The 14691-nt window shown below is 36.9% G+C and overlaps 1 protein-coding gene across 3 annotated transcripts in view; it reads left to right on the top strand.

Moving 5' to 3' along the window:
• The window catches only part of LOC149785977 (beta-1,4-N-acetylgalactosaminyltransferase bre-4-like), a 123931-nt gene extending 110742 nt beyond the window's left edge, over window positions 1-13189 (top strand). For all 3 annotated transcript variants that reach the window (XM_089976237.1, XM_089976239.1, XM_089976238.1), the window contains one exon: window positions 2537-13189. In XM_089976237.1, coding sequence (XP_089832363.1) covers window positions 2537-2945 — 409 coding nt within the window. In that variant the 3' untranslated portion in view covers window positions 2946-13189. The remainder of the gene's footprint in view (window positions 1-2536) is intronic.
• The last annotated feature ends 1502 nt before the right edge of the window (window positions 13190-14691 follow it).

Genomic DNA, 14691 nt, shown 5'->3' with positions numbered 1-14691 from the left:
TTATGAGGTTAACTCGCTATGGCCTAGTGATGTTTGAATGCATCATTAAAGGCCTAGTGATATATGAATGCATTGTTAAGGCCTAGTGATGTATGAATGCCTCATTAAGGTCTAGTGATGTATAAATGCATTGTTAAGGCCTAGTGATGTATGAATGCACCATTAAGGCCTAGTGACATATGAATGCATCATTAAGGCCTAGTGATGTATGAATGCACTATTAAGGCCTAGTGACATATGAATGCACCATTAAGGTCTGTTGATGTATGAATGCCTCATTAAGGCCTAGTGACATATAAATGCATTGTTAAGGCCTAGTGACGTATGAATGCACCGTTAAGGCCTAGTGATGTATGAATGCATCATTAAGGCCTAGTGATGTATGAATGCACTATTAAGGCCTAGTGACATATGAATGCACCATTAAGGTCTGTTGATGTATGAATGCCTCATTAAGGCCTAGTGACATATAAATGCATTGTTAAGGCCTAGTGACGTATAAATGCACCGTTAAGGCCTAGTGATGTATGAATGCATCTGTAAAATGTAGGTTCCAAATATGAGTGATGCTGTAATGCAGCATGTAGAAAATACTCACTGAGTTTGTATATGACTGTCCTCTCCATGTTGTGAAAGGCTGCCTTCTTAGATGATGAAGTGCTGTCTTTTAAGCAAGCTGTCTGTAGCTGAAGTTTCTCATTCAGATTTAGTCACTGTATGGCATCAGCTTTCTCATCAAACCAATCTTGATATTTACCTGTATTGCGACCAAGGGTTTTGGATGATATTTACCTCTGTTGGGACCAAAGATTTTGGATGATATTTACCTGTGTTGGGACCAAGGGTTTGGGATGATATTTACCTGTGTTGGGACCAAGGGTTTGGGATGATATTTACCTGTTTTAGGACAAAGGGTTTTGGATGATGTTTACTTGTGTTGGGACCAAGGGTTTTGAATGATATTTACCTGTGTTGGGACCAATAATTTTGGATGATATTTACCTGTGTTGGGACCAAGGGTTTTGGATGATATTTATCTGTGGTGGGACCAAGGGTTTTGGATGATACTTACCTGTGTTGGGACCAATAATTTTGGATGATATTTGCTTGTGTTGGGACCAAGGGTTTTGGATGGTATTTACCTGTGTTGGGACCAAGGGTTTTGGATGATATTTACCTGTGTTGGGACCAAGAATTTTGAATTATATTTACCTGTGTTGGAACCAAGGGTTTTGGATGATATTTACCTGTTTTAGGACAAAGGGTTTGGATGATGTTTACTTGTGTTGGGACCAAGGGTTTTGGATGATATTTACCTGTGTTGGGACCAAGAATTTTGGATGATATTTACCTGTGTTGAGACCAAGGGTTTTGGATGATATTTACCTGTGTTGGGACCAAGGGTTTTGGATGAAGCTGAGTACACTGTGTATCTGAAGGATGCCCAGTTCTTTTTTGCATTTTGAGAGTTTGTATTGATTGTACCCAGTTGACTGTACCCAGCTGATTGTACCCAGTTGATTGTACCCAGTTGTAAGCACAGTTCTTCAACAAATGCTTCCCTTCATAAGTTTCCTGTTTCAATTTGGCAACATTAAGTTTTTTGGGCACTTTTTTGATTTGTGGTTATCTGCTAGTCTGATATTATTAGCATTAGCCAGTGGTCATTCCAGCATTTTGCACTTCTTATGGCCTTCAATCAGAAGGACATTCTGTCTGTCTCTTCTCCTGATGATCATGTAATCAATTAAATACCAGTGCTTGGAGCAAGGTTGTGGCTACCAACCCTTGTGATTTTACCATAAGTCTTATGAAAATGACCCTTAAAAGACATGGACTTATGGTGGATCTGGGTTGCATATTCAATTTATTGGAGTTAGAGAACCAGGCTAACTTTACAGTAACACCTCAGATGCTTTAAACTGCACATATAAATTCATGTAAAATGTCAGCATTATCAAAATCAAAAAAGAATTCTGAGAATTATGTCAAATTGAGAGAGAGCAACAAGCCATTGAGCTGCATAGGGTTTGAAACTGAAGTTTGTGCAGCTGTACTGGTGGTAAATAAGGTCTACATGTACTTTAATAACTTTCCAGTTGAACATAATGTTTACCATCACTGCATACATTTTTAATACTGACATTTTTAAATATTTCTTTGCCAATTTTATAATAGCGCTACATGATATTTTGTTGTACCTTACTGAAAACTGGTCAAATTTATGGACAAAAATTAATTGCCTTACTGGGACAGTCTTGTAAGGGTTGGCAGGTCTAGAGATTTGTGGGGCAGTAGTATAACAAAAGGATTTATAATGAGGCAGTCATATACCAAGGGGCTTTATGATGGGTCATTATTATACCAAGGGGCTTTATAATGGGTTAGTGGTATACCAGTGGGTTTTATAATGAAGGTACAATATACTAAGGGACTTTATAATGAGGGTACACTATACCTAAGGGTTTTATAAGAAGACAGTAGTATACCAAAGGTCTTTATAATGAGGGATATCTTTATTTTTATTTTATTTCAGATTCAGACTGTTAAAGGAAAGCAAACAAAGATGGCAGCATGATGGCTTGAATTCTCTGAAATATGAACGTTTGAAGTTGGAGTTCAGGAAACTCTACACATGGGTTTTTGTGGACTTTAGTGAGAAAGATGTTTTAATTCCTGAAAATGTCACCACTCCTGCACAATTTGTGCCAAACAGCAACAGTAACTTGATGAATGATGATCAGGCTGTGATGAAGGAAACAATGTATGTATCAAGCAACATAAAGAATGCAGATGTAACTCCAGTCTGGACCAGACAATCATATGTAGAAAATTCAGCCATTAGCTATGGTATTTTGTCAACTTCAGTAATCAAGTCACAAAATGAAGTGACAACTGTTAACAGTAAACTTTCAGTTCAACCAAGCTACACTCACCTCAGGTGATATAAGTATGTCAAATGGAGGCATTAAATATTAGATGTAACCCACGTAAGTAGTTTTGGGTTGACCTGGTTTCATTTTGAACATTCACACCTGTCAGTTCTTGTAGAAGGTGCATATCTCATTCTCAGTTCATGCAGAAATCAAAACATTTTGATATAATTTATTACATGAAGATAAAAAACACGTATTCTTCACAGTTAAAATGTGTGTTATTTTGAATAATGAAAATCTGACATTGATGTCACTTTTACGACATTTATTTTCTTATCCATGTTATGTTTCATTTTAGGGTGAGTTACAAAATATGCTGGAGTCCAAAAGCACTCTCTTTGAAATTTGCCATTCAGTTTTGACAGTTTGTGACCTTTTGGATCCAGAAATAGCACTCTTTATGAGATTTACTATTCAATTTTGGCAGTTTGTGACCTTTTGGTTCCAGAAACAGCACTCTATGAGATTTGCCATTCAGTTCTGGCAGTTTCTGACATTTTGGATCAGAAATAGCACTCTCTATGAGATTTGCCATTCAATTTTGGCAATTTGTGACCTTTTGGATCCAGAAATAGCACTCTCTGTGAGATTTGCCATTTAATTTGTGGCAATTGTTGACTTTTTGGACCCAGATTTTCGCTCAGTAATAAGCATAAAAATGTAATACAGGAATTTTGTTTTGGATCCAGAAATAGCACTCTCTGTGAGATTTGCCATTTAATTTGTGACAATTGTTGACTTTTTGGACCCAGATTTTCGCTCATTAATAAGCATATAAATGTAATACAGGAATTTTGTTTTCATTTATATGCATATTAGACTTCTTACTGACACTCTCAATTAATCCAGCAAAAAGCGTGTTCAGGGTTGATTGAATCCAGCAAAAAGCATGTTCAGTGTTGATTGAATCCAGCAAAAGGCATGTTCAGGGTTGATTGAATCCAGCAAAAAGCGTGTTCAGGGTTGATTGAATCCAGCAAAAAGTGTGTTCAGGGTTGATTGAATCCAGCTAAAAAGCTTGTTCAGGGTTGATTGAATCCAGCAAAAAGTGTGTTCGGGGTTGATTGTTTTAATACTGAAGTTCTGCAGGGCAGTTTTTTAAAACCAATATACTGGTTGCAAATATTCAACAGGTGTTAGGATGGGATGAGGTGGTGAGAATAATTATAATGGAATTGAATAATGATACAACTCACTGTTTATAACAAGTGATGAGGTCCATATCATTTGATAACAGTATTATCAAGGGTGTCAGATAGAAAGATGAATTTTGGTAACAGTTGAGTGCAAGGGTTGAGAAACTGCTTGCAGCTTTAATTTGTATACATAATACTAAAAATCTCATATCTTATATAATATAAATAGTTTTTAAATGGATTTAAATATTTATAGATGTTAAACATAAAAAATAAATTAACGTTAATAAATGGATTATTGACTTTTTGTATAGATTAAGTTGACAAGCAGTACAAATTAAACTATAGTTGCCAATTGTGAGATTATAACATATGTATCCATTATAAGCAAACAGAAACACAGCTCATAACACATATACCCATCATAAGCAAGCACAAACACAACATACAAAATATGTACCCATCATAAGCAAGCACAAACACAACACACATACCCATCATAAGCAAACACAAACACAATACATTTACCCATCATAAGCAAGCACAAACACAACACACATACCCATCATAACCAAACACAAACACAACACAGATACCCATCATAAGCAACCACAAACACACATAAGCAAATACAAACATACAACACACATACCTGTACCCATGATAAGCAAGTACAAAGACAGCTCATAACTAATACCCATCATAAGCTTAGCACAAACACACAACACACATACCCATCATAAGCAAACACAAACACAAGACATTTACCCATCATAAGCAAGCACAAACACAACACACATATCCATCATAAATAAACATAACACAGATACCCATCATAAGCAACCACAAACACACATAAGCAAGCACAAACATACAACACACATACCTGTCATAAGCAAGCACAAATACAACTCACAACACATTTATCCATCATAAGAAGACACATATGAACTAATGTGTTATAGATAAAATGACAATTTTAAACTTCCCAGTCCAGACCATTATATAGATATGTAATATCATTATATAGATATGTAATATCATTATACCTGTAATAGTTCATCCATCAACATAGCAGTTTTAAATGTCATTATCTGTATCACTTCATGTATAACTCCATGTTTCATCTACTAATAACACAGCATGGCAGTGATTAAGTATAACTCCATGTTTCATGTACTAATAACACAGCATGGCAGTGACTGTGTACAACTCCGTGTTTCATGTACTAATAACACGGCATGGCAGTGACTAAGTACAACTCTGTGTTTCATGTACTAATAACACGGCATGGCAGTGACTAAGTACAACTCTGTGTTTCATGTACTAATAACACAGCATGGCAGTGACTAAGTACAACTCTGTGTTTCATGTACTAATAACACAGCATGGCAGTGACTAAGTACAACTCTGTGTTTCATGTACTAATAACACAGCATGGCAGTGACTAAGTACAACTCCGTATGTCATGTACTAATAACACAGCATGGCAGTGACTAAGTACAACTCCATATGTCATGTACTAATAACACAGCATGGCAGTGACTAAGTACAACTCCATATGTCATGTACTAATAACACAGCATGGCAGTGACTAAGTACAACTCCGTATGTCATGTACTAATAACACAGCATGGCAGTGACTAAGTACAACTCCATATGTCATGTACTAATAACACAGCATGGCAGTGACTAAGTACAACTCCATGTGTCATGTGCAAATAACACAGCATGAGCAGTCACACAGGAAAAAAAACACACTACACCTGCATTGGGGGAAATAAAAGAGAAAGGAAAAAAAAGTGCATTTTTTAATTAAAAGTTATTTTTAATATATCACTGCAAATTTTAAAGACTAATTTCCTGATTAACAAAAGCTTGTTTATTTTCTTTGTGATTTTCACAAGGTATTAGGTTGACTCTTCATCTGAATGTTACGGTCATGTCAGCATCTTTCATGTACAGTAATTGGCTGCAGACAAATAACCGGTTGTGTCAGTTTATCAAAGGATCATTAAAGTCTTCAACATTTGTATAAATTCCAGCTAAAGAAGTACAGTTATTGAAATTAACATGAGACCTGGTCATCGTGTGTACTCAATAGATTGACATTAACATGAGACTCAGTCATCTTATGTACTCAATAGACTGACATTAACACGAGACTCAGTCATCTTGTGTACTCAATAGACTGACATTAACATGAGACTCAGTCAACTTGTTTACTCAATAGGCTGAAATTAACGAGACTAAATTTGCAAGCTTCTTCAGACTCCCCCCCTCTTCCAGTAAGAAGTCTATATCTGAAATGGTGTTAGAACAGTTCCATGTGACTATCACATATTGCAAACATGCATATGCCTTTGAAAGTCAACATCATTTTCAGCAATCTGTTCATAACATTGACCCTTGACATGGAAAAACCCTGCTGATCTTGACCTTGACCCTTGACCCTTGACATGGAAAGACATGCTTAACATGCCTGGGAATCAGTATAACTTTTTGCTCTTGTACTTAACAAGGTCGCTGTTGCACATTCATTGTCTATCTGCTTGTAGAAAGAGATGCATTTCTATCCATGACCATGCTGCTAATGATCAACACAAACCCATCTTGCAAATCTCATGCAAGCCCAATGTCCCAGATCCTATCCATCGTTTCCTAAGAGAGGCCAGATCAGCTGGAAAGACCCTTGCATATTCATTGACCATATACTGGATACACAGTGCCATCCTTCACTGACCATATACTGGATACACAGTGCCATCCTTCATTGACCATACACTGGATACACAGTGCCATCCTTTATTGACCATATACTGGATACACAGTGCCATCCTTCATTGACCATACACTGGATACACAGTGCCATCCTTCATTGACCATATACTGGATACACAGTGCCATTCTTCATTGGCCATATACTGGATACACAGTGCCATCCTTCATTGACCATACACTGGATACACAGTGCCATCCTTCATTGACCATACACTGGATACACAGTGCCATCCTTCACTGACCATACACTGGATACACAGTGCCATCCTTCATTGGCCATACACTGGATACACAGTGCCATCCTTCATTGGCCATACACTGGATACACAGTGCCATCCTTCATTGGCCATACACTGGATACACAGTGCCATCCTTCATTGACCATACACTGGATACACAGTGCCATCCTTCATTGGCCATACACTGGATACACAGTGCCATCCTTCATTGGCCATACACTGGATACACAGTGCCATCCTTCATTGACCATATACTGGATACACAGTGCCATCCTCCATTGGCCATATACTGGATACACAGTGCCATCCTTCATTGGCCGTATACTGGATACACAGTGCCATCCTTCATTGGCCATATACTGGATACACAGTGCCATCCTTCATTGACCATACACTGGATACACAGTGCCATCCTTCATTGACCATATACTGGATACACAGTGCCATCCTTCATTGGCCATATACTGGATACACAGTGCCATCCTTCATTGGCCATATACTGGATACACAGTGCCATCCTTTATTGACCATACACTGGATACACAGTGCCATCCTTCATTGACCATATACTGGATACACAGTGCCATCCTTCATTGGCCATACACTGGATGCACAGTGCCATCCTTCATTGGCCATGCACTGGATATGCAGGATCAATGGTTTTAATATAGACAGCATACCTCATTGACCATACACCAACTCTAGCCTGACATGAGACTCAAACTTGCATATGCTAGGGGATCAGAGGAAGTACTAACACTGAGGTAAGGAAATGGAACTCCCTCTTCCATTTTTTGGATCTAAAACATTGTAACTGATCAAATATTTTAAGAAAAATTAAAATTGAGAGTAAATTATTCACTTGAATATTACACACTTGATTGTAATATAGGCACATCCTCCCAACCCATCTCCATGGCTGGATTTGCAAGGTAGTGGTAATGCTTCTAACATATTACTATTCTAGATTGGGATTTGCAGGGTAGTGGTAGTGCTCCTAGCAGATTATCATTCTGGATTGGGATTTGCAGGGTAGTGGTAGTGCTCCTAACAGATTATCATTCTGGATTGGGATTTGCAGGGTAGTGGTAGTACTCCTAACAGATTATCATTCTAGATTGGGATTTGCAGGGTAGTGGTAGTACTCCTAACAGATTATCATTCTAGATTGGGATTTGCAAGGTAGTGGTAGTACTCCCAACAGATTATCTTTCTAGATTGGGATTTGGAAAGTAGTGGTAGTACTCCCAACATATTATCTTTCTAGATTGGGATTTGCAAGGTAGTGGTAGTATTCCTAACATATTATCATTCTAGATTGGGATTTGGAAGGTAGTGCTAGTACTCCTAACAGATTATCTTTCTAGATTGGGATTTGCAGGGTAGTGGTAGTACTCCCAACAGATTATCTTTCTAGATTGGGATTTGCAAGGTAGTGGTAGTACTTCCAACAGATTATCTTTCTTGATTGGGATTTGCAGGGTAGTGGTAGTACTCCTAACAGATTATCATTCTAGATTGGGATTTGCAGGGTAGTGGTAGTACTCCCAACAGATTATCTTTCTAGATTGGGATTTGCAGGGTAGTGGTAGTACTCCCAACAGATTATCTTTCTAGATTGGGATTTGCAAGGTAGTGGTAGTACTCCCAACAGATTATCTTTCTAGATTGGGATTTGCAAGGTAGTGCTAGTATTCCTAACATATTATCTTTCTAGATTGGGATTTGCAAGGCAGTGCTAGTACTCCTAACAGATTATCTTTCTAGATTGGGATTTGCAAGGTGGTGCTAGTACTCCTAATATATTATCTTTCTAGATTGGGATTTGCAAGGTAGTGGTAGTATGCCCAACAGATTATCTTTCTTGATTGGGATTTGCAGGGTAGTGGTAGTACTCCCAACAGATTATCTTTCTAGATTGGGATTTGCAAGGTAGTGGTAGTATTCCTAACAGATTATCTTTCTAGATTGGGATTTGCAAGGTAGTGGTAGTACTCCCAACAGATTATCTTTCTAGATTGGGATTTGCAAGGTGGTGCTAGTACTCCTAATATATTATCTTTCTAGATTGGGATTTGCAAGGTAATGGTAGTACTCCTAACAGATTATCTTTCTAGATTGGGATTTGCAAGGTAGTGGTAGTATTCCTAACAGATTATCTTTCTAGATTGGGATTTGCAAGGTAATGGTAGTACTCCTAACAGATTATCTTTCTAGATTGGGATTTGCAAGGTAGTGGTAGTACTCCCAACAGATTATCTTTCTAGATTGGGATTTGCAGGGTAGTGGTAGTACTCCCAACAGATTATCTTTCTAGATTGGGATTTGCAAGGTAGTGGTAGTACTCCTAACATATTATCTTTCTAGATTGGGATTTGCAAGGATGTGGTAATGCTCCTAACAGATTATCTTTCTAGATTGGGATTTGCAAGGTAGTGGTAGCACTCCTAACAGATTATCTTTCTAGATTGGGATTTGCAAGGATGTGGTAATGCTCCTAACATATTAGGTAAATATTGCAACATTTTTCTCCAAAACTTGGTTTCTTAGGATGAAGACAAAATACGTATTACCTACTTTCCAGATTTTGTTTAATAATTGTTTTCACACTCCAAGTCCAATACCTTTTTATCTATGCTGCCATGATGAGGTATCATCAAATCAAAATTTGTTTTTCACTTTCCAGGGTCTATTCTGTGTATGCTGAATTAAGTATCTTGAGAGTATGTTGAGGTGCTGTAAAATATTACTACATTTCTACATTGCAACATTTCTACATTACTACATTTCTACATTACTACATTTCTATACTACTACATTACTACATTTCTACATTACTACATTTCTACATTACTGACATTGCTAAAATTACTACAATTTCAACAATACTACATTTCTACATTACTAAAATTTCTACATACATACTGCTTATACATCTTGTAGGATTCTCTTTCATCTTGTGCAAGCATCAAGATGTATTTTATAAAATCTTTTTGTGGAAATAATAAACACTGACTTTACTATTTGCATGGTAATCAGTGTTATCTCTGAGATAGACTGCTTAAGATACATGACACACTGCTTGTGATACAAGATACTCTGCTTGTGATAAATGGTACACTGCTTAAGATACAAGATACACTGCTTGTGATAAATGGTAGAGTGCTTGGGATATATGATACACTGCTTGCAATAAATGGTACACTGCTCAACATACATAATAAACTGCTTGAGATACAAGATACACTGCTTGTGATAAATGGTACACTGCTTGTGATATATGATACACGGCTTGCAATAAATGGTACACTGCTTAAGATACATGATACACTGTGATGTATGTAATACATTATGTTTTAATGAAGACCCATGTCTTTCTATGAATGTTATTATGTTTTGATGTTATTTTCTTTTGACATAATTTTTTGGGGTTTTTTTTCTTTCTTTTCTGCTAATTTTGCTTGTATGATGCATAAAATGTCACAGAAACTGTTTTAAATATTTATTCAATATGCTTCTGAGTTTCTCATTAGTTTATACTTGGATGACTAGTCTTTTACTTTGTACTGCCATATTCACCTGATAGCAAAGACCCCGATTTGTTGTGGCAAAATGTATAAGGATGTGGAGTACACAGCATGTGGTGTACACAACATTGGAGTACACAGCATGTGTAGTACACAACATTGGAGTACACAGCATGTGGAGTAAACAGCACTGGAATGTAGTCTGAATTCTCACAAATAAAGAGTCATAACTTTTGTTTACTTATTTTAAGGCAGATAACTTTATGTAAGGTGCATTGTCAATTAAGAATAGCATTAGACAGTGGAAAAATGCATCCTGTGTTAGGAAGAAGCCTATTGATTTGGGGTCAAAGGTCAAGATCACAAAATGAAAAATGGTATAGCCTCACTAAAGTTTGCAAATGGTTAGCACTTTGGGTAGAAAGAAGCCTATTGATTTTAGGATCCAAGGTGAAGGTCATTGCAACTGAAATTGTGGCTCATTAGGTCAAATGTCTAGGTCGTTGTGTCTTAGTGAAAATGGAGTTTGCACAACAACTTTTGTTCTAGAACAAGTACTTTCACCAAACACCATGGATGGCTTGCACATAAGAAAAGAAAGAAACTTACTGGTGCTGACTGCATATGTCAGAGGTCAGTATCATGGTAATTCTGATCAGCACCCTCCACCAAATGTCTTTTGCACAGTAACTTTAGTTCAAGATTGTATACCAGGACCAAAGGTCAAGGTCATTAAGACCCATTACTCACAAGAGGTCACCATGTCATACAATGACTCTGTGCATGGCTGTTAAACACATGGTTGGTATATGAAATACCATTCACAGTACCTTTTTTTTTTAAAGGAAATATAAATTTTGCAATCTGTTTAAGGTAATTGAAGCATTTTAATACATGGTTGTTATGCTCAGAATGTGAATTTTAAGCTAACTTGGCCATATGGCCATGAGAGCTTATGACATGGATCAGCTTCTGTCCGCACTTGCTATCTTTGACTTCTCTAAAACAACCTGGGACAGTTTGGATTCAAATTGGCATGAATATTCATTAGGACATGTCATACCAAATTCAGTCAGTATGCCTCTTGTGTAAAAATATTCATTAGGATATCCTCTAATAAAATGATGTCTGGGCTGGCTTCCCTAGCATCCAGGTAGAAAACCAATTTTGGACTTCTTCTCTAGAACAGCTGTGGCAGTGTGATTCAAACTTGGCAGAAATATTCTTTTTGACATTCTTTTAGGGGAAAACATATTTGCTAATTTCTGCAAAATAGCTTGTCCTATTTTGTTCTTGAAGGGCAGGTGTTCCAAAAAGGTATTGAGTGGCTTCCCTAGAAATTGTGTAGCTTTTAAAGCAAAAAAAAGAATTTTTATTTGCTTTGTTTAAGCTATTTCCTAGAAGTGGCTGACCACTTTCATTCAGATGTTGTTTGGATGTTTATTTGGGTATGTTGTGCCATAATTGGTATGTGATGATAGCAAAATAAAATTCTTCCCAAAGCATCCCATAAGAAAACACATTTGTGGCTTTACTCCATAGTAATTGGGCCAGATACAATTAAAAACTGCTCAAATAATATAAAAATGAAAAAAGACCTCTTCTCTCAAGCACCTCAGCCAATTTTAATAAAACGTTACGGGAATGTTTCTTCTCTATTGGAATTGTGTTTGGAATGACTCCACTAGCAATGGTGTGGCTTTTAATCCAAGTTACATTGTCTTTTACAGAATTCTTGAGTCAGTTTTGATTGAATTTGGTAGGAATGTTGTTCTATTTGTGTTCCCTCTGATTTGTGTTGGATTAGGTCTAATTTAGCAATGACATGGCTTTCATAGCAACTGTGTATAAAGCCTGCATTCAACTTCTCTTGTATGTCAAGTGTGGCCTCCGATGCAGTGTATAGCTTCCTTAGTAATCTAGTGAAAAATTTCTTTTTGACATATATGAAATGGCCTGACAGTATCAGTACAGATTTAATAGACAGAGTCCTAGCATGAACACCTGTCTCATTCATACAAGAGTCCTAGCATTGAACACCTGTCTCATTCATACAAGAGTCCTAGTATGAACACCTGTCTCATTCATGCAAGAATCCTAGCATGAACACCTGTCTCATTCATACAAGAGTCCTAGCATGAACACCTTTCTCATTCATACAAGAGTCCTAGCAAACCAAACAACTGGAAATAATCATGACTGAGAATATTTCAACCCAAGGTATCTGCCTTTTAACTCCTACTTTTGACTATTAGACCTATATATATCAGGTGAGCGATATAAGACCCTCTTGGGCCTCTTGGTATTTTGCATTTACCTTTGTTTAAGGTGAAAAATTGTGATATCATTATCGGTGTGGTACTTTCATATGTTTTAATATTCTGGAAAGCTTTGTCTTTATTTACCATATATGACTAACTTGTGTGATCATTGCACTTGCATATTCCGCCTCATATTGGACATGTATTCCATTATCATGTAAGCTTTGACATAATTTACATTCCTGAATGAGAATTTTAACACAAAACATCATAAAATATTAAAAGCAAAATAAATTTATTCTTGTTTGATTTTGTTTGATTTGTTCTTGTTTCATGTTTTGTCCCCACTAACATAGAGTGTAATATGAGTTGATAGTCACATGGTAAGTCATTGTTTGGATGATGTTTTGGCATAGTCACATGGTCAGTCATTGTTTGGATGATGTTTTGGCATAGTCACATGGTCAGTCATTTTTTGGATGATGTTTTGGTATAGTCACATGGTCAGTCATTTATTAGATGATGTTTTGGCATAGTCACATGGTCAGTCATTTTTTGGATGATGTTTTGGTATAGTCACATGGTCAGTCATTTTTTGGATGATGTTTTGGTATAGTCACATGGTCAATCATTTGAATGGTGTTTTGGTATAGTCACATGGTCAATCATTTGAGTGATGTTTTGATATAGTCACATGGTCAGTCATTTGAATGGTGTTTTGGTATAGTCACATGGTCAATCATTTGAATGGTGTTTTGGTATAGTCACATGGTCAATCATTTGAATGGTGTTTTGGTATAGTCACATGGTCAATCATTTGAACTGCGTTTTGGTATAGTCACATGGTCAATCATTTGAACGGTGTTTTGGTATAGTCACATGGTCAATTATTTGAATGGTGTTTTGGTATAGTCACATGGTCAATTATTTAATTGGTGTTTTGGTATAGTCACATGGTCAATCATTTGAATGGTGTTTTGGTAGGTAGGGAAACAAATTAAGACATCTGGATAAGCAGTCGTAATGTGCTCACTTTGCACTCTGTTTTGGCTGTAACCAATAGTTATGTATCTTTGGTTGTACATCATGTCTGATGATGATGCTAAGTTGTGACTACAGCACATGGTGACTATGCATTTGTTTCCTGCAGCCAATGGTGACTACACATTTGGTTCCTGCAGCCAATGGTGACTACACATTTGGTTCCTGCAGCCCATGGTGACTACACATTTGGTTCCTGCAGCCCATGGTGACTACACATTTGGTTCCTGCAGCCCATGGTGACTATGCATTTGGTTCCTGCAGTCCATGGTGACTACACATGTGGTTCCTGAATCCAAAGCTGGAAGCACACAGGATGTGACAGGATGGGACGTCTATAGACATGATGGTCTGGGATCCTGTGATGTGCTGCTTTTCTCACATGGGTGTGAGTCATTGGCAGCGGTCATACAAATCTGTTACAACTCTATGGTCATAACTAAGTAAAAGAAGGAAGCAAAACCAACAAGTTTGTAAAACTTAACAAATAATTTAACAAATAATTTAATTATCAAAGTTATAAAATGAAAGTTTAAGAGGAACTTACAGTATTATGAATGAAATTCCAAAATAATTCTGACAGATTTATCACAGTTCCTAAAGAATACAACTTTCTGAATGAATTTTACATCCTTGAATGTACTGTTGTGCCAACAGTCCTGACCTATCACAATGGCATTGTCTAGAGCTCCTTTGAATAAATTAACAGTAGTCCCGGAATAACATTTTAGTCCAATGAGCACTTTGTAATTCCAACAAATAATCCAGAC

The sequence above is a fragment of the Sinohyriopsis cumingii genome, chromosome 12, assembly GCF_028554795.1.
Source record: "Sinohyriopsis cumingii isolate HCF-2022 chromosome 12, ASM2855479v2, whole genome shotgun sequence".
Classification (NCBI taxonomy): Eukaryota; Metazoa; Mollusca; class Bivalvia; order Unionida; family Unionidae; genus Sinohyriopsis; species Sinohyriopsis cumingii.
Note: the sequence above shows the minus strand (reverse complement) of the source record. Positions and strands in the feature narration are given on the sequence as shown.